At 30.5% G+C, this 21707-nt stretch overlaps 1 protein-coding gene across 2 annotated transcripts in view; it reads right to left on the reverse strand.

Annotated features, from left to right (window-relative positions):
- The window catches only part of LOC126857932 (acetylcholine receptor subunit alpha-like), a 151439-nt gene that overhangs the window by 75643 nt on the left and 54089 nt on the right, over positions 1-21707 (reverse strand). The window contains exons 1-3 of one of the 2 annotated variants that reach the window (XM_050607845.1): positions 14268-15161; positions 13740-13783; positions 11927-12036 (exon numbers count right to left, since the gene is read on the reverse strand). In XM_050607845.1, coding sequence (XP_050463802.1) covers positions 11927-11982 — 56 coding nt within the window. In that variant the 5' untranslated portion in view covers positions 11983-12036; positions 13740-13783; positions 14268-15161. Of the gene's footprint in view, positions 1-11926; positions 12037-13739; positions 13784-14267; positions 15162-21707 lie in introns of those variants that run through there. The other variant, XM_050607844.1, reaches the window with a different exon arrangement.

Genomic DNA, 21707 nt, shown 5'->3' on the forward strand with positions numbered 1-21707 from the left:
TAATATAGTATATGTGAGTTTACAGTGTTTCAGAAAATTCTAAAAAATTATTTTTAGCATTAAAAAAATTTTAAACATCTCATGAGAGACACGTTCTAAGTACGTCATATTTTTGAAGTATTATGTTCCAACGTAAGAAAACGCTCTCCTCTCTCATTTGAGAATAATGGCACATAACATTACGTTATAATAACAATTATTTTTGTATTTTTATATACAAATGACATAATTATATTATACTATTAATTATTATTATACTTTTAATCATAATTATCAAACGTCGCATCTCACTTTCATGGTGAAATTTATTAATTTTGCGTAGCCATGCTTTTCAACCTGATTTGTCATCGCGTAATGCGTGACATTGATGCTACTTAAATTGATTGTTAATATTCTGAATCTCATTAGCGCGCACGTGAGAGAGACGAGAGTGAGTGAGAGATACTGGTTATAATTCGCAGCAGGAAATAACGCCGGTCAATTATACAGCGCGCCGGCATTATTTCGAAGTTCTGGCGCGAATCCGTGCCATACTGGCAATTGAAAATCCATTGATCCCCTTCATTACGTTCCTGACACGTTCGTCGAGTGGTCGATAATTGCATCGTGTAACGGCAGTTTCTATGAGGCATTATTGCTATGGGGCAATATTGATTTCCATTACAAGTATACACTATGTTTGAGGTGTAATCCATGGGGAAAACGCCTAAGGAGAGAAAGGGAGACAGTGTTTCGATAGCAAAAAAGATGTAATCGCATGGCAATTTGCTATCGTGCCCTTTCATTATTTCTCATCGTTATTAGCAACCTCTTCATATGCATTTGATGTATAAAAGTAATACATGGAGGGACACCGCTCTCTTATCATTCCTTAAATAAATTTTTCCGTAAATGTTAATCTGCGTAATAGATGCTAATCTTTGATGTATCATTATTATAATTATACACAAACGAAGCTTGTCAGCAGATGTTAATATAATTGCACATTCGTTGGGATAACATCGTTGAAAAAGTGATGTAAAAATTTGCTTCATTACTTCATACATTACCTTTATTTAATTATCTTTTACTGCAACGTAAATACGAGAGCAATATACTTTCAAACGTGGAAGCTGTTCGCGTTGCACTAAAAAAAATTTTTATCGCGACGTAATGTAAGTAACGTGTTGAACCAGGTGCGTTTTTCGCACAAAAAATCATTCAGTTAAATTCTGCGGGTTGGAAAACAAAATAAAATACGCGTAGAAATGTTTCAATTTAATGTTATTGAAATAAAGTATTAATCGGATAATACATGCAAGAGTAACTACTTTTTTGCCCCAACAGCCGACATGATTAAATTTAAAAGATTATTGATATTTTATCTTAAGTTCTTAAAAAAAAATGCAACTAATCAGATTTGAATTATCCTTTGCAGTAGTAAAACAAAAAAAATATTTATTCTCTTTTTTTTTACTCATAATAAGAAATTTAAGATAATAATAAAATTTTTTAAAGAGAAATTTGTAAAATATTTTTCAATGCATTTTAATTTATAATTAAAGAAAGCAAAGCATATAAATTTAGAATCTCGACAAATCAAGTGTTAGCCATTATAATACTTCTCGTGAATCAAATATTGAATTCTAAATTCTTTGTTATTTCCAAATCAAATATTCTATTCCACATTATGCGATAAACGCTACGGATAAATGGAAATTTGCGATAATTGATTGATGCTTGCTGTACAAAGTATTTAATCATCCGCGATATTATTGTAATGAACAAATGGATATTCTGTTCGTCTATTCATTGCAGTGTGAAAGCAGTTTCTATAGCATAGCTTCAGATTAAACACGATGAATGTATTAGTCTCTAAATCGAAATGCTCCCATGATGCTACCTCATCATTATGCTCACAATCGGTTAAAATTGAAAAAACGAGGAAGAAAAGGAGAGAAAGAAAATGAAAAAGACAAATAATTCCCTGATAGATTAATCGATAAAAATTAAATTATTATTATGATTTAGATTATTAATTTCTCACTTCTTTTTTTGTAAGAAAATAGCTTTTAAAATTAGAATCTAATAAAAATAAAAGCTTAATCACCTAACTACCCAAATTTATTCTTTTTAATTATTCTAATTAAAAATATTAACTTGCAAAAAAAATTAAGTATTAATAAAGAAGAAACTGTATACTTATAAATATTAAAATTTTCTAATAATAATGTAACAAATAGAGAACGATGTTATTGAAGCAACATGTTAAGTCCACTATCGCTGTGTTGACTGACGAGATTAATTCTCGAAGAGGTATGTGTTCGTATTGATCGCTTAAGAACTTAATAGTTTAAGATGGTCGTTGTCAACACGACTCAAGCGCTACCTAAAGATTATCACACTCATTTAATTAAAATTTGAATGGTATATATAAATTCTTATTTCAAAAAATTCTGTGTAGCCTAAAAAAGAAGTTATTTTTATATATATATATATGTATATATCTCTCTTTTTATCTCTGTTATATTTTACGTTTGAAGTTATACCTTTCCTAGAACATTTTTCCAGCGAAAAGTTTTCAACGGATACCATAAATTTTAAAAGAGAAAAAGAGAGAGAGAGAGAGAAAGAGAGATGTTACTCTTCTAAATACTATTTTGTAATATCATTTTTTTTTTTAAGAAAAAGTATTAGTTTCTTGATTGTCTTTAACGAAATCTTATTATCATTATTCACATTCGTTTATCTTATAATATTTATATCTATAAATTTTTTATAAATTGTCTTAAAAAAGTAATGCATTTTCTTATACAGTTTCATGAAAAAAAATTTAAGAAATTTACGGTTTTTAACATAATTTCAATATAAAATAAAGATAAGATATGATACGAAGAGTTATGATAAAAAAATAAGATAAGAAAAGAAAAAAATATGATAATAAAGATTTAATTGGACTCGAAAGCTTTTCGCAAAAAAATTTTTAATGTAAAATTATTTTTAATAGATAAAATTTAGATAATGTTATTACGATGTCTTTATAAATTTATTTTAAAATATTCAGAGAATTCGTAAGATAAATTTTACAGATGCTTTGCGGAATACCGTGTATTTTATAATTATGTACTGTTTGCCATATTCTCGTAAGATTTTGCGTGCAATATAATTGAATCTCGGTACACGTTCTACGCATCTTGCATTTCGGTTAGTTCAAAGTTGCACGGACAAACAGCAGATTAAGTTAAAGTTAAGCATCTGAGCGAGAGCTCTCACGAGAGATCCACGGCTTTCTTCGAAGTAGCTGGTAAGTTTTCGAAATAAAATAAACCTCGCGGGGGAAACCAATGTTGTTTTCGGTCAATTCACCGCATCCGCTTTCGAAAAGAAAGAAAAAAGAAACTTCAAGCCAGAGGCTTTTAATTAAGCGATGTTTCCTCTTTACCCTTCTCCCTCCGTTCTGTTTGTCGTCTAATCGTCAAGTGTACAGGGGTGGCAAGATAAATAATAGAAAAGTAAAATAAACGCAAAATGTACGTTTTACCCCAAAGTTCTGCAATTAAAATAAAGATTCATGTTTTCTATAAATATTATTTTATTTCCAAAATTCTTATTGGAAATTGCTTTTCAAGAAATTCAAAAAGTATTTCTTTCGCGTTTATGATGGAAATTCTTTATGAGCATTGCTTACAAAATAGAATAAAAACACATTTGAAATGCGGTTGATTGATATTTCATGCTCGACCTCTTAACTCGCAATCGAATCGTCTGAGAAACGTTCCGACATTTCTCAGAGCAAGAACTGACATAAAAGATAATACAAATATTTTCCAATAAAAATAATACCTACTTAATATGCAAGCATCAATTGACATAAGAAAACTTGAAATTGTTAATAATGGAGAAAAATATAAACGGAAGGAAAAACGTTATTCTTTGATAACGATGTTGAGTCTTTTCTTTTTCTTTCTTGATGCATTTCTATCTCGCATTGCCAAGTCAAAAGGAAGAGGATTGTTATTGCTATGCGTATCGAACAACTGTAAAGCGAGCTCCAGGTGTTTCTATAATCTTTTAGATTCGCGCTGTTCGCTTAATCCTTTTACTTTCCAGCTCGAGAATTCACATTGAAATTATTGCCCGACTTTGTATCTCACCGTTTGCATATTGAAACTTTCTACGACATTTTTATTCTTGCAATTGTCATGCAAATTTATATTACTTTTGTTTTAATTAAGTCTCTCAGAAGACTGGTCAACTCCACATTTTTTAAATTTCTTACTTTTAGTACCACAGAATATATAATTTAGTAATATTCCAATCTATTTTTCAACAATCCCTGATCTATTTTTGAAAAAAAAAAAAAAAAGATATTTGAAAACTATTTATACATTTAAAAAATTATCTTTGCTTTCTTCATTAATACTTAACAATTAACATAGAATATTTAGTAATCAATTATTTGAAATACAAATATTTTCTTTTTTAAAACAAATTATTGATTGATTAAAGATGATAGATTGATATTTCCTATACATGACATATCAAAAAGACATTAAAAAATATTTTATTTCCTATATACGACATAAAATATTTTTTATGTCTTTTTATTAATTTCTTTTATATGCAGAGTAATATGATTTATTAGTATTTTAATTTAAGAATAAAATTTATTGTTAATAAAAAAGTCTAAAAGCAACAACAATTTTCTTTGTAAAAACACGATTATCGCATTATTCAGTTTCTCTGAAAGTTAAAGCAACGAAAGCACGTATATTAAGGACATTTGGAAACTTGACACCCTATGTAAATGCCAGGGATGCGTTGTTTACGTATGCAACTGAGGACGCGTAGGTGTGTTATCTCGCGTTTCGTGCGTCTGGCAGCACGTACCGTCAATCTCGTTGCCGCAGATCCTCGGAACGTTCGCAAGCCCGGCTCTTTCACACAGATCTCTGAATGTAATAGCGCTGTCTCGGACCTACGACACCCCCGCGATCACGCTGACAATGACGGCGATTCGTGTCACCTAATTCATGCCCCTGTCGAGACCACGCTTCATCGTCTCACTCTCGCGAGTGTTGCTTAAATATATAGTTACAGATACAGGTATATCTTAACGTGATATTTCGGCGATGCGGTCGAGAAACTCCTCTTGACATTTGCACGACATCAAGAAATGTCAAAGAATTTATTTTACGAGATTAAATATTATATGCAAAGTATTTTCTTTTTTTAATTAATAATATAACGCGAAAAATGCAAACACGATTTTTAATGAAAAACGATATAATTGGACATTTTAATAATTTTGTTATCTCCCCAATTTTGTGTATAAAATTAAATTTTATTACCGATTACTGAAGAAGAAGCGTCAATCAATCACTCCGGAGACGATTACCCAAGAGTATGTTCTGACGTAAACACGACATTTATCCGATATGAAATGCTTCATTAATGCGAATCTGTTAATATAATGATGTTACACCGACTGCCAGCAAAAACGTGATCATATTGCCAACGCGGGAATTCACGAGGGACGCGTGTAAATTCATCGTTTTCGTGTAAAGCATATTAATCGTTGTTTATCGCTATCTCATTATACAACTATGATCCGTTAGTCTAGTATGATGTAACAACTCGGCAACTTCATGATCGAGTTCATGTCGGTTAACACGCGATAATTGGAAACGAATGATCGCTGTGAGAGATGGCGTCGGAGGAGCCGTTAATGAGACACCGGGGCGGATATTGATTAGAGATTCGGTACTGAGATATTACACGCCGAATATTGAAAAAGTTGTGAGGAACGGAGTTTCCGATTCGATAAATTTGTCGACATTTCACGCCGAAAAGTTTTTGAAGAATTACATCAGCTGCACTTTCAAAAAGTTCTTCTTAAATAATCAATCATTTCATTAACTCTAGCTAACCATGTCTGTTGCGTACAAATTAAATCTAATCGGCGTAATTAATGAATATTTTATTTTAACGCATTTGTTATACCAACACGATGTGTTTAGCGTTTCAAATGACCACATTCAATTTTTCAACTTCTTCCATTAATTTTTATTACCACGATTAACTTTATTTCTAAATCCATTTCTTGAATAGGATATGCTTGCGTATATGCCGCATATGTGAAATTTGCATATCGCGTGAAATAATACGCCGCTCCTTTTACCACTCCCTTTACCACTGAAATGATGTCTTCGTGTAATCGAAAAGTTTTATTAACGCTATAGAATAATGTTTCATACTCGATAACCGGGCACACGAAAATTCATAATTCATCGCGTTAAAATCGAGTGAACACTCGCTAAATCGATTTTATAACTCGTTCTTTACGCGAACCTCATCGCATTGTGTGTATATACGTGTGTGTTACGATTTTTTCTTAAAAATAAAATATTGGGAAATTTACGCGCGTAAAACCCGTATGCTCCCGATATTATTGCGATATTAAACGCGTCGAGAAAATATAAATGCACCTAACAATAAATAATAAAAATCAAAAATTGTCATTTATTTCGTATACATATATAGTTGTTATATTGCGACACATTTAATTTTATTCTTATTTCAAACCTTTAATTACTATATTATTGCTTTATCATTCTAATTAAAATCAAGGTTTTTTTTTAAAACATCTCTCATAAAGATTTTTGATATTACTTTATTATTATTTTTTTTTCATATTAATTAACTCTTTGATATTAATTACATTAATGCGTATATACAAATGAAATTGTTAATTATGTTACTGAATAATGATAAAGTTAATTATATTCTTAATTTGGACGGAGATATAGAATGTAATATATATAAATTCGGGAAGATGTAATCACACACGTAATGCTTTCACGAAGATTCACGGTATTGCATTTCTGGGCTGAGGCTCTTTGTTGGCAGAGTTTACCGTACGCCCAATGAGAATATTTGAACGTGGTGAACGAAAACCTTTAGAGCCTGCGGCTCACAACGTATGCAAATATGTGCAAAACTCAACTTTATTTCGCGACGAGGTTTAATGTAGCTTTGTGACCCTCCCCGCATTGGGATCTCGCAAAAATCAAATAACGAATAAATTAAATAACTTTTCAATAAATTCCGTTTAACTTAAATAGAAAATATATTTAACCGATGATCCTTTATTCTCTTATCGCATCCCTCGTATATATAATCGAACACTCGGCGTAAAAAAAAAAGAGTTCAAAGTCTTGAGAAAAGCCGTTTGTACTCAAATAATGTTTTATTTAAATAAAAATGAAAAAAAAAAGATACGATACACATCGATCTCTATAAAACTCATAAATATTCTGATAACTAATATCCATAGGATTTTGAAGTGCTATTAAAACTGTCGCAAAGAAACTTTTAAAAAGACAATGAAAAATAATTTTTCGAAAGCATGATATTTTTATACGTTCTGCTTTATGTCAAGTCATCAATTTATCGCGTATCTACGCATTTCAATTTTCGAAAACGTTTCTCGCCGAGAGCGTGGACACAAGAGATAGCGCGAGTTTCGTTTAAATTTCAACGTGCAAAAATTTCAATTTCTGCAGCAGATGATATAAATATATATATGCGCTGATACTGTATCCAGTTCACTCGTAAACCATCGCGCCGCTTAGAGAGTTCACGAGAAGCGTGACGTTTTCCGAAAAAAACTGCATGGCACTTTGCCTCATTCATTTTTTAAGTCGATATCTATCCGGCACCCTCTTTCTGACAGTGTCTCCGATAAATCGCGGCCGAGGTTGAGCGGTTGTTGCGAGATTCAGCGGGAAATTCACGGACCGAGCAATATTCATTTTCTCTTCTCAAAGTAGCAAAAAATATATGAATAAAGTCATGTCCTGAAAAAAATGATTGTTTGCGAAAATTAGCGGCCGCTTTCATATATAAACGTCAAGTTCACTTCACAATTTATACGTTGATGTAATTTCTGCTATTATATTTATATCAATCATGATAACCGAATTAAAATATTTATTGTGCGCACACACGTTACTTCTATAATTTATTTAAAATCGATTTTATATTTTATTTGAATGTTTTTAATGTAATTCTTTATATTATATAAATAATCTCAAAATTGTATCGTTAAATATTTAACGAGATACATAAATTATAATTTCTGCTGAGCTGTTTTTTTTTTATCTGTCAGTTTCTATTTTTTTTTTTCTTCTATTCTTTATCGTTTATTTTATCGAGCTCGCGACGATGCAAAGATATCATGACGAAAAAAATAAGAAGTGAACTAATGGAATTCATAAGAAAACCTATGAGAAAGAAATATATTCTTGAATTATTATTGATTGTTGAATGTTTATCGATCTTTTACTGAGAAAAAAAAATATTTTATATCTCAATATATATATATAATGAGCGTCTCTATTATTAGACTATCGTTAAAATTGCAATCATCACTAATAACTACTTTGAGAAGAACTCTTATTTTCAGACATATTTAGAAAACGTATATATCAGAGGTTAAATGCATCATAAATTATAAAAAATTTAACTGCCAATATTTTCTATGCGAATTGCAAATACAGCTCATTTAATGTTACGCTCGACGGTGCGTATTTTATTTTTTTTTTTTTTTATACGCAGCTATATACATATATTGAAAATGGATGCGCGTTTCTATGTTATTACGTTGTCTGCGATATCTGAAATATTCCGTCAGCGAGTGGCTACGGACAATGTTTGCTTTTCGCTGCATATTCAGGCGTAGTGAATTCGTGATTTATATATATATTTAAGCGGTGTATGTGTGTCTATATATATATATACAATATATATAGGATATGTAAATTTGATATTATTAATGTATTTGTCTTGAATGCAGAGAAAGGCGAGCTTCTGTGCGAATTATTGTTTTACAATCTATGTGGAATATGAGTGAATTATTTAATCAATTACAATATTCTCTCGCCGTAAAAAAAATTTTATTCGCTTACAGTTTTTGTCGCTATAATAGCTGAAAAATGGGGAGAAATGCCGTTATCTATTTTAAAAGCAGATATATTGATTAAATATTGCTTTATGAAAAGTTAACTGTGTATTTATTCGTTTTCTATCTCGTTAAATCTCGTTAAATATATCGCCACGACAGTTTAACTTTCGATTAATATTAAATTTTATCATCATTATCATCCTGCTTTAGATCGAAATTAGAGCCTGATATTTCAATTTTTTAAAATCTTAATCAGAAAATTAATAAAAATATATACGATCTGTTCTAATAAAACTGACTTATATAAACTATAGATATTCTTCGTTTGAAGAAAGTAGATTATTACTATTATTGTTATTATCATTATCTCATCACATTTTTTAAAGAAAGATAAGTAAGAAGAAAATATAGGACACGTCGCGCAAAAAAATACGTATGTAAAATAAAGTAGGTTACGATGCAATGAATTTTTATGTGTGAATATAAATAAAGTTTGCACGATAAATTTATAACCATTCCTGAATTTTGCAAAATCTTGTCACGTAAAATACGTAACCGTAAAAAGTCATCAATATGAAATAATAATGTCTAAATACGAACATATTAACACTAGATTTCTCCATCAATTAAATAAACTTGATATGAGATATTAATCCGAATCATCGTCTGCATCTTCAGGCTTTGACAAACAAATAAAAATTTTTGTGTAACAAATTTCTTCGAAATCGAGAATTGTTCGAAACGTTGCTGTTGACAGTGATTGCCTGCATTCGCGCATTTTCTCAATCTATCGTATACTCAATACATTCGCATACGGTGATAAATGTTTCATCGATGGGAATCAAGGCTGTTCAGACTCGCACAGCCATTTCGTCGCGATTCCCTGAGATCATGATGCCCCGATTTATCGGGGCTCCTTCGCGCCAACGTTTCGCCGCAGCGCCCATGTTTCATGCGATATGAATAATAATCTATGAGATGACTACATCGCTCGCATGCCTCACGCAAGCGTGAGCCAACATAGGATTTGTAATTTGTAATTAAGCAACGTAAATATTTGATGATATATCGACGATTAAACATCACGTATAAATATTATATAATAATAAAAACTTTACTATTTTTTTTTGAAAAATAATATTATGATACAAAGCTATGAATAAATATAGATTTTTGTTTATTTATGACAAAGTTTTATTTCAATTTTTATACGTAATTTAATTTTATCTAAATATCGATAATAAATCGTCCCTTTATAATCTTCGATATTCGCGACGAAGATAATGGCTCGTGTTAAGCGCGAAATAATATATAATATAGGTCCAATTAAAAATTTCATGGCAAATTGGCGAAAAAGCTCGAGGAAAGTTGGCTCTCGCTCGTTAGGCAACGAGCGCAACAAAAGTTACGCAAATATGTGCAGATAATGTGGGGAAGGGATGTCAAGAACCGGGATATAATTACAAGCGATAGTGCGGCACTTTGCGGCTCTAAAACTCTTTGCAGTTCTGAGGCCAATACTGCGTGCCAAACGTTCCGCTCGTGAAAGCGCCGGAAGCGTCTCAATTATCGCGCGATATAAAAATATTTTTTTGTGATTTATCGCGCAATAAATAACATATTATAGCGCGTATGTACTAGCAGAACGTTCGGTGCATGTTTTATTCAACGGCCACTCTCTCACGTCGATAGTCGGCAAAGGATCGGAGGAAGCACGTGAACGTATCAAAATCTTCAAGATATAAAAAACCTTTTTTATGTATTTCGTCACATTATTATATTATCGCGCATTTTTATCGTTTCGCCCTCGTATTTATTGCATATGTATGGAAACATTTATAACAACGTCACAAAAATATTTTGCATGTATAATACATACGGGGAGAATAAGATTACCGACGTAACTGCTGGAATATAACATTTTAGCATATTGTTTGCATTTTATTTATGTATTTTTTATTTATTTATGGTGAATATTTTTGAAAATGGTTATGGCATCCTATAAACATTATCACGTTTCTACTTCATATACTTTTCGAGATATATTTAACGTTATTTAAAAATTTCTACCAGAATATCTTTACACGTATATTATATTTTAATGCTAAACTTTTTCTTTAAAATGTCAGAGTTCTTGCGTGATTGATAAATGACAGAGAAAAAGCTGTTGTTGCAAATAATAATTATTCGATCAAAAGTTTTGTTCAAAGAACTGCCTCGAATTTTAAGATTCACGAGCTTCCTCAAAATCGCCGATCAAACTCTTTCACATTTTTCCGTAACTTTTGGAACGATGCAACAGTGCGAGATGTACCGTTCACATCGCGAATATACCGTCCTACTTTGAAATGCAATATGCACGACGATGGTACCTCTCCTGTCGAGGTCGAGTGGACACTCGTTTCTCATTTAGTTTCATTATTCATCGCAAACGATTATATCGGTACAAGCATGACTTGTAATATATCGAGAGTTATTCCCCGTTCAAATTAAATTAATTTATATTTAATAGTAAAATAATATGTTAATTTGCAATAATTCAAAAATACAGAAATATGTATGCGCTATCGAAAGCCAATTGTAATTTCAACCCGATTAAAAAAAAAAAAAAATAAATAAATAAATCGATTAAAAAAAATGAATGATTACAAGCGACTATGAATCGTGAATTATTTCCGTTTATCCTGAATATGAGCTAAAGCAAACGTACGGAGAACTAAATTAAAATCATCGTGTATCAATATCGCGGGATATCATATCGTGCGCGATGAAAAAGAAATACGTGCGCAATATTTCGATGCTGATTGCAATTTGCATCGGCACGCAAAACCACCATGTTAAACGTGTGCTCGCTCGACACCCGGTATGCCTCTCTCTCTCTTTCTCTCGGCAACATGCTGTGCCGCTACAATATGTATATATCAGATCAATGTGTATCCATAATAATCAAAATTCGAAACAAGGCGCAGCTGATAAACTCACTTGTTGTAGAGCACTATGTCGGGCCGCCATATGTGATCAGACGGCACGTGCAACATCTGAACTCCTCCATACTCCTTCGGCTCCCATCGCAATTTGTAGTCGTACCATGACTTGAAACAGCCAATACAACAAATATAAACACATTATTGACACGCTTCTGCGTGTTATTGCATCAGGTTTTTATTATAATTATTAGAATTGTCATATATTTTCTTATTGTAACGCGACAAATATATCGTAGAATTATAGATATAAATAAAATAATACATTCATTTATAAAAATTCTAATATGTCATGTTTTTTGCAACTATCATGTTCAACATTAATACTTAATACAAAGTTTTTTGATTAATTAGCATTATTAATCAATAATCTTGCATAATTAATAATAAAAAGTAATTAATCTTTAGCGGATAAAATATTTTGGATACAAATAAATAATGAAATCTTATTTTTACTTAATTTCAAATATTCAAAATATAATTTTATTTACAAGTTGATTACAAGGATATTTGACATTGAAAATCGAAGTCATAATAAATGATAATTTCTACCAAAATTTTTTTTCGTCAAAGATAAATTACTTTGAATTAATCAAAAGATATTTATTAAGTATTGATATAATATTTGATTGAACATTTCTCATGTATTATACAGAGTGAGCTCAAACGTTCCGGCCAGACTTTGAGATTTTATAGAAAATTTAATTCTGAAATTTTTGATAAACAATCGTAAAAATAACTGCGATTTCCGAGGTTTTGGGGCGCTCACTTTTTAAGGGAGTATTTTTCGACTCATATTTATTGGAAATTTTTTGTTCAAAATTAAATTTCCTAATATAAAATTTCAAAGTCTGGCCGGAACGTTTGGGCTCAGTGTATAATTACATATTTATTTATATTTTCCTATGTAATATTTTTGTAAGAATTTAAAAATTTTTTATAATAAAAATATATTAAAGAAGTGTTTATATATTTGTTAACGAATCGACTTCATATTTAAAAACTGTTTTATTTGAAGATATTAATATGCGATAAACTATGCGTAATATAATCTAATTTCGATATCTTCGATCTATATCTCATGTTGTTTTTCTTACTTTTCCAGCCCGTTGTTATCCCAAAGCTCAGACGCAACTTCTTATGATTTCTGTTGTTCTGTGAGACAGTAAAAGCCGCGTTCCCCAATAGTTATCGTCGCGCACTTTTCCCAGCAAATATTTCCAGCCGATATTTTTCTTAAAAAACTCTTTGTCTACGATTCGACAAATTTATTCTGTACAGCTATCAAATACCTAAACAAGCTGCTCTTACACATGTTTGCTATATTCTTTGGATATATGATTTTAAGATGTAAGATCTCAATAAATGTAAAATGTTAAATCTCTTCTAAATCTCTAGTAACGGAGTCCTTTTCATTATAAATTACAATTAATGTTGTCGTAAATATAAAGTTTAAAATTAATAATTTTTACATATCCAAATATGAAGAGAAAAAAATGAGAGGGAGAGAGAGAGAAAGAGAGAGAGAGAGAGAGAGAGAGAGAGAGAAGGGGAGAGAGAGGAAGAAAGAGAGAGAGAGAGAAAGAATTTATTTAATATTAGTTAAATATATATGTATTTATGCATCTAATTATTTTATCACTTCCTTCTTTTACTATTAATTTCGTACACAAAAATATTTATCGTTGTATTTTTAATAAACATTATATAATTTGTTAAAAAATATATAAAATCTTTACAGTTAAAGATTTTCTTATTAATTTCTAGAGAAAAATTATATAAAAAATAAAAAAATAATTTATATAACTCACCGGCACGAAGCGCAACAGCGGAGTTGTGGTATATAACGTTGATTCTGTAAAATACAAATATATCCAAATTATAAAGCAGTGTCCAAAATATTTTTAATTAAATGTTTTTAAAAATAATAATTTGCGCACATTAAGTATTTTATTTAGGAGAAAGATTTAATTAAAAAATGTTAAAAATAATTATTTATATGTAAATATAAATAAAGTTTTATATAAAATCTAAATAAAAATTTAACTTTTATATAAATAATTTAAGTTATATATATTATAAATCTAAAATAAAATGTTTGAATATTTTATATATATATATTTCTTTCTAGACATATATAAGTATTAATTATGATAATATTTTATGATAAATACTTTAATATCACTTTAATATTTAAAAACAAAAGCTGGATTATTTTATTTGCATTTTATTACACAATATGATGTAAAATAAATAATAATCGTAGAAGACAATAGGCAATTAATTTTACAAAAATAATTAATTTTACAAAAAATTAAATAACGTAAATCGTCACTTACATCAGGGTTGTTCTGCCGTTGCCCGATGCCTCCCCGGGCCTTCTCTTCTCCTCTTCTCTTATCACTCTCGATTGCTTTTTCATGACACTCGCACAATATTCACTCGCGAAAACACGATTAATTACAATTGCGGGCACTAATCAACAAATTCGATGATCGCGTGGCACTTACGCGGTATTTTCGATGTTTATCGCACGCGGCTATAATCTATTCGATGTTTAAAATTCACTCGCCACGATAATTCAGTTGCGACATTTGTTGCCAATAAATACTGGTTAGAATGAAATGTAAATATCCGTAGAATATAATATCTGTAGGTAATGTTATCGTTTCTTGCCGATACGTCATAGATTTTGATTGAATAAATTACATAAAACACGCGTTTTAACAAATTCTCAACAAATGTCAAACGCCGATTTATTGAACGAAAATATTGAAATCTATCATTAAACACGTCATTATATTAAGCATGTCATTAAATACGTCTATAATTAAAAAACTTATAACAGCGTTCGATCTCGAAATCAATACGTTTTGTGTTCAAAAAGTTTTACGAATCACATCTAATCACAATTAGTGCATATCGAGTTAACTAAGATGCGATAAATTAATTAATAAAAATCAATAAAAATATAAAATAAAAATTTACCCGCTATATTATTTAAAATAAGTCTCGCGCAAAATGTTCTTGTTTCTTTTTCATAACCGTTACTCATGAATCGTATGTTAACCGCGTTATGTTAACCGCTGATTACGATAATTACAAGGAACGATCGCGTTTGACATCTTCTAATACTTGTCGCGATAGTAATTAGTGAATAGTTCACGAAATAATACAATGTATCAAGAGAACGACTCGCGTTATATTCCAATCCTGCTCTACCACCTTCTTTATTCCAGTCTCGTCACGCGAATGCCAAGGCAGACAATAATATGTCAATGTTTACAGTTGGCGGCCTTGCCGTAGACGCGTGACGCGGCGAGCTTCGGGTGGGATAAAGGAGAGGGGAGAAAACATGGAATGTTACGCGCGAGTCGTTCGTCGTTCTGCTGATGACGCATTACTATTACGAACTACCGTTGCGACAAGTACTAGACGTCAAACGCGATTGTTCCTTGTTCGCAATTAACATTTATTTCGCACGCTTTATTCATAAACGCTAACTATTTATCAAAATAATCATTATGCGAAACTATTTCTTTAAATAAAAATAATATTCTGAGGTATTTTAGAATAGAAATAATATAGGCGAGATAAATTTTAATTATACATTTTCGGATTTTATCGCATCTTAATTATTAAATTCTCTCGCGTAATATTAATTGTTAATATCGCGCGTTAATAATATTAATTGCTGATTTTGTTCACAAAACATCCAAATGTGAAACGTATTGACTTGGAAATTGATCGGCATTATTAAATCGCATTTAATTAAATAAACATAGTCGTATCTAATTATATATTTTAATATTCATCAATTATCTAATTAATATTCGACGTTTGTTTCGATGATTTGTTAAAACGCTTCATGAATTATTGAATTTTTCGAGCATTAATGAAAAGCAGTAAATACAGAACGAATCGATTCAAAATCGAGCGTGAATAAAACGCGTTTGATTAATAAAAATAATCTTATTTAAATCGTGTATTTCAATCATTATTGATCGCGATAACAAAAATTCCGGCGCTCTTGCTTTGCCGCGTATTACCGCGGTCAGTGACCTTGTCAATTTGTTATTGTTCGCGCGGCGATATTTAAGAAGGTAATAGTTCCTGCGTCATATATATCTCGCGAAATATCATCGCGTACAATTACTAGAAGAACGTCAAACGAAATCATTTCTTATAATTAACATTTTATGGCTCATAAGTCTATTTATCGAAACAGTATTTTGTGCGATTTATTCCTTTAAAATAAGCAATATAATTAATAACTTGTATTTTTTTCGCAACAAATGTCACAATCGTAGCGAGTGAGAGATTTTCAAACTATTATTCGCCGAGCGAATATCTATCGCGTCGTATAATTAACATCGGGAGTGCCGTATAAAGTGCCGTGCGATCATCGAATTATCTTATGATTAGCGGGCGCGACTGCAATTAATCGTCTTTTCGCGAGTGAACATTGTGTGAGTATCATGAAGAAGCAATTGAAAATGACGAGAGAGGAGGAGAAGGAGGCCCGGGGAGGCATCGGGCAACGGCGGAGCAACCCTGAGGTGAGCAAAATTGATAAATTATTTAATTTTCTATTTGTGAAATTAATTGCTCGTTTAACTCCGTGGTAATTTTACATCAAATCGTGTATAAAATATCCTTTTTATTTTTAAATGCTTAAAGTATTTATCACAAAATATAAATAATAATATTAATATTTTTTTTGTAGCAATACAAATAGAAAATATTTCACAATTTTATTTCAGATTATTAATTATTTAATTTATTAATAGAAAAATTTTATACAAGAATAATTTTATTTATAATATTATTCTAAAGTCTTTGTAAAAATAATGTCTTTTTGACATTTTCTATATTAAATATTTAAAAGATGTAACTGAAAAATTTAATTGCGCGCAGAAATTATTTTTTTAAATATCTATTATATTTTGGACACTGCTATATAATTTCAATATATTTGTGTTTGACAGATCAAAACATTTTATGCTACAACTCCGCTGTTGCGCATCATGTGCCGGTGAGTCATAAATTATTTTTATATAATTTCAATATAATGTGAAAGAAGATTATAAAAAATAATTCTAGTTATGAATAAATTATATGTAAATGTTGCATAATGTTGTTTGATGAGATAAGTATAATGTATCATATAGATTCACATTATCTTGAAAGACAATATTTATTCTAGAATATATAAAATCTCTTTCGTCGATTTTTTTATTGCGCATGCAAGAGTGCATACACATCGTAAGATGGACCACATTATTTCCGATACATCATTAGTCGATTTAATCATCTGTTGGCAAAATTCAATGCCTTATTATAAATATGAATTATAACTTAATAATTATAATAACTTAAAAATTCTTTAAAACTTAGATAAAATTTAAATTTATAAACATAAAATAATAAAATTGAAATGTTTTACAATTGAAATATTCTCAGTAAAAAGTAATAATGTTCATATTTATTGAATCTCATTTCAAGAAATGAGATTAATAAATATTTTATTTCAGATAACAAAAGCAAAAAAATTTATATTATTTCGTGGAAACAATTTTTATATATAAGTATATGCATAATAAATTGATATTTTTCATATAACTTTTGTCAAAAATATTTCGCAAAAGAAAGAATTTCTATTCGACAATGTCTCAAATTGTTTCAAATTTTCTGATACAAAAAAAATCGTACAAAACATACAGTTTGTATACGAATCACGTATGTTTTTCTACATGGTACGGACAGCTTTGCTCGACATGCTGGATTGGTTTAGAGAACGTGCGTTTGATTTTAAAAGGAATTTGTATTTATCCCGCAAAGGTGTTAAAAATAAAAATCCAATAGTCTCAGCCTTTGCTCGTTTCTCTGATTGTTCATATATTATCGCGAATTTTTATATCACGCATATTAATATAAACACGTGATTTACAATGTTCGGTTAGATAATATAATCGTGCCTGAATATTTTCAGTATGCAAATGAATACGTAAATTTTAATTTAATGCAAATAGCAGGTCAAATTTTTAGTACAAAAAAATTAGATACAAAAATTCTCGTTTTCGAAATAATTAGTTTATAAAAATTTTGTCATAATATGAAATACATTCTTTGCTTCGCGTAAGGCAGAAATTAGCTGAGGTTGCGGCTATTTACATGTCTATTAGTCACGACATATTGAGGTACATATACGTATGACAAGCCATCCTAATTACGCGAAACATTCATCTAGGTTAGCTAAACACTCAACATACGGTTCCACATTATGCGTGCATATACACCCACGGCTTCACGATTTCGTGCTATCGCTAATATAAACCGTAGTTCAAGCACTATACCTTGTAATTAGGTGCTCACCTATAGATGGATCAATTATTTCGATAGACTTCCATTACTCAATCATTGATGCCGCAGATTTTGAAATCTCGCGAAAACTCGTTGGTTAAAATATTTGGAATTATTCGCACAAGCGTATTTCAATATAACTTTCATAATAAAATTAATTAACAATGACAAGCAATTAAGAAACAAATAAATAAGTAATTCTACTACTATCTAAGGAACTTAATAACATCTTGTTATAAAGTTCGAAAAAAATTCGATAACATAACAAATAAGATCTTAAAAAATATATATATAATAGCTCTAAATAATTAAAAATTAATAATTTATGAAATTATTGTAACAATGATGTCCTAAATAATAAAATATTAAATAAAAAGTTTTTCACATATTTCATATTTATGTCTACCGCGTATTATGCCATGCGTCTTTACTGTCAAAACTTTGGCACATGTTTCAATTTGACATTCCAGATATAATAAATTATTCTTATTCTTGTGATAATACCATTATTAATATATTTAATGCATGGTACGGTGCAACGCCTCGTTATAAGGCTTGTGCATTTGGAAAGCCGGTATAGATTATGAAGTATACATTGATTTATGGACCAGCATCTAGTTTCATTAAGTAAATATTCATATTTCGCACATATTGCGTTACACCCCGTTAAGCATTTATGCCTGTATGATCGATTGAGTAACGTTTACGTTGCATTTTATTAATTAAATAGCGCGAGAAAAATTCGTGATAATGTCCTTTATTAATCTGTTACAATATGAAACACGAAGAAGAGTGTCGCATTATCTTTTTTTTTTCATTTTTGATGATTAAAAAGCTTCTATCATCGCGTAATAAATTCATAAATCGAATTTTCGTCGCAAATGACACGAGTCATCTAAAACAAAGGCATAAGCATATTTTCTAAATTATTCAGTTGACAAAAAGTATCGATCATATAAAAAAGCTGACGGGGCATACATTTCGCCGAGCAAGGATCATCGACCCCATTGAGTCTACAATTTTCCCTCACTCATTCGTTCACTTCCTCGCGTTTCTCCACTTGCTCGATTGCGCTTGGACACGCTCGCACATATATATGTACACAGTTGCACATGGGAATATTCCATGTACTTTGAAGAAGTAACCGGAGAAAATATTATATATGTACTCTGTATGCCGGAAAATATCGAAGCAGAAAATTGTGCATTGGGATTGCGCGGGATTTTATTTCGTTCGAGAGTGGCCTTTGAGAGAAGATAGCTCGCAGATCGAGAGGACAAGAGGACAGCGAAAGGATGAGCACGGGTTTACTGACATAGTCCTTTCTCGATAGCAAGAAGTGAGAGCGATTTCGAAATCTTCACAGCGAATATATACGAATATGTTTTTACACACACTGATATATAATTCGAAAATCTCTTAAGAGAGAGTTCATATAAAGCTTCTCACGTATATTATTTACTTCTCTTACTTGTTAATAGCTTATGTGAAAAAATTATAGTATTAACTTGAAAAAAAAAAAATCTTATGCAATCTTTAGTATGTAAAAACGCTATTCTGTTGATTACTGACAAATTTAGAATGCAATTATTACTGCTCTTATTACTTTTATATTAATAAATAATAATAATGATAAATATAATTCTTCTATCCAAATATAAATATTAATAAAATAAGAATCATAAATCAATAGGAAGAAACATTAAACTGCTTACTTAAAATTTTACTTGCTTCTATTGCAAAATTCTCAGAGTTAATTTAATTCTAACTGAAAAATCTACGGCGATATCGTGGCCAGTATATTCGCGTATTAACGCTATAAACTAAATCCTTGCGTGTTTCACTATTATGCCCCTGCGCTGCCCTAAACCAGCCGTAAATTAAGCGTTTAGAAAGAGTCATACAAAAAATAGCAGCTAATTTTACGGTAGCCGCGTGTACAAACATTAGTATTTGGAGCGAGAAAATAGGCGAAACTCGGCAGACTGCGTTGGACACTTTCGAAGCTAAATACTCTGTCTAAAATTCCACGGCCAGAATTGCTATTCACGTCGAAAAACATAAAAATCGCGGAAAAAATATTTGTATGATGCTGCACTTTGAAAAATATGATTATAAATTATATTATTATTTATTTATTTAATACGTTTATAATTAATTTCTTAAAAGACTAAATTATATATATATAAAAAAAAATGAAACAATAAAATAAGCGTCATTACAAGCCAAAAATTTGTGAATATTTCTAATTTATATAATCAAGTTTTTCAAAATTTATGGAGACTTCTAAGAGACAAAACAATGTGAATACAATAAATTTTTATATCAAGATTATTAAAAGTTATCCCATTTGTACACGCTTGTAAAATGTTTATTTAATTCTTTGTTTTTATAAAATAAATATAAATATTTTGACGCGGGTAAACATTGCCGCTGGACACTGAAACAATCGAGATACGATTCGGGTTTTTTTTTCGCGGAACACGATGGGAATAATATCGTTTGAGAGGTGCTCGTGAATTTCCTCTTGCGAAAGATGAAACTTGGTGAAAATTCGATTGCCCTGCGGTCATTAATTAACGCCCAATTATAGCAACGAGAGTCTGCAGATGGTGCGGGATTCGATGGGAATTTCTTCTAGACAGGATTCAATCGGGATATAGTAAGAGGTCTGAAGAGAGTTCCAAGTTTTTTAGAAAATTGCTTGTGAACCGAGAGCGATTGGTGACGGTAAAGTGGATAATTCAGTAGTGATTAGAACGATTGTTTATATCAACTTTCAATCGCTTATCTTGGAAGCTAAAATACAGAACCGTATCAATTCCTGTGCGCTTAATTGAGTCTTTAAATTTAATCAGGATGAGAGCGTATTTGTATCTTTGACAAGATGATATTAAAAAGAATTTTCAAATGATCAAATAAAATTTCTAATCAAATTAAACCTTATTAAAATATAAAACGCTAAATATATATTTAAAGATTTAAATTAGAACATTAGTCAAAATAAAATTTAAAAATCTATCTTTCTATAATTATGAAAAATATTTATAAATTATTATACATATCCATTTTATAAATATCTCTCAACATCAACAACTTGTTTCGATTTTCTCATTACTCGCCTTCCACAAAAAGTTGTATAAATTCGAGAATTGTTTTAGCCGGCAATTATGCATCGGTGCAAACAATAGAAATAAATTCAACGACGAACAAAATGCTTATGCACGAGCTGAATTTTTATGTCGGCGGCGGCGGCGAACGTAAATGAAGTTTAGATTTATGTGTTTTTCGGTATGCTTCACCACGATAGTAGGAAAGGGAAGAGGGATTGCAGCGGAAGGTCGGAGTTGTTTTCGGGAGCGGAGTCGATAGCACCTCTCTCGATGCAGCTTCTCCCTCTGCGACGATGCAGCTTC

This window comes from Cataglyphis hispanica, chromosome 23 (genome assembly GCF_021464435.1).
Source record: "Cataglyphis hispanica isolate Lineage 1 chromosome 23, ULB_Chis1_1.0, whole genome shotgun sequence".
Lineage (NCBI taxonomy): Eukaryota > Metazoa > Arthropoda > Insecta > Hymenoptera > Formicidae > Cataglyphis > Cataglyphis hispanica.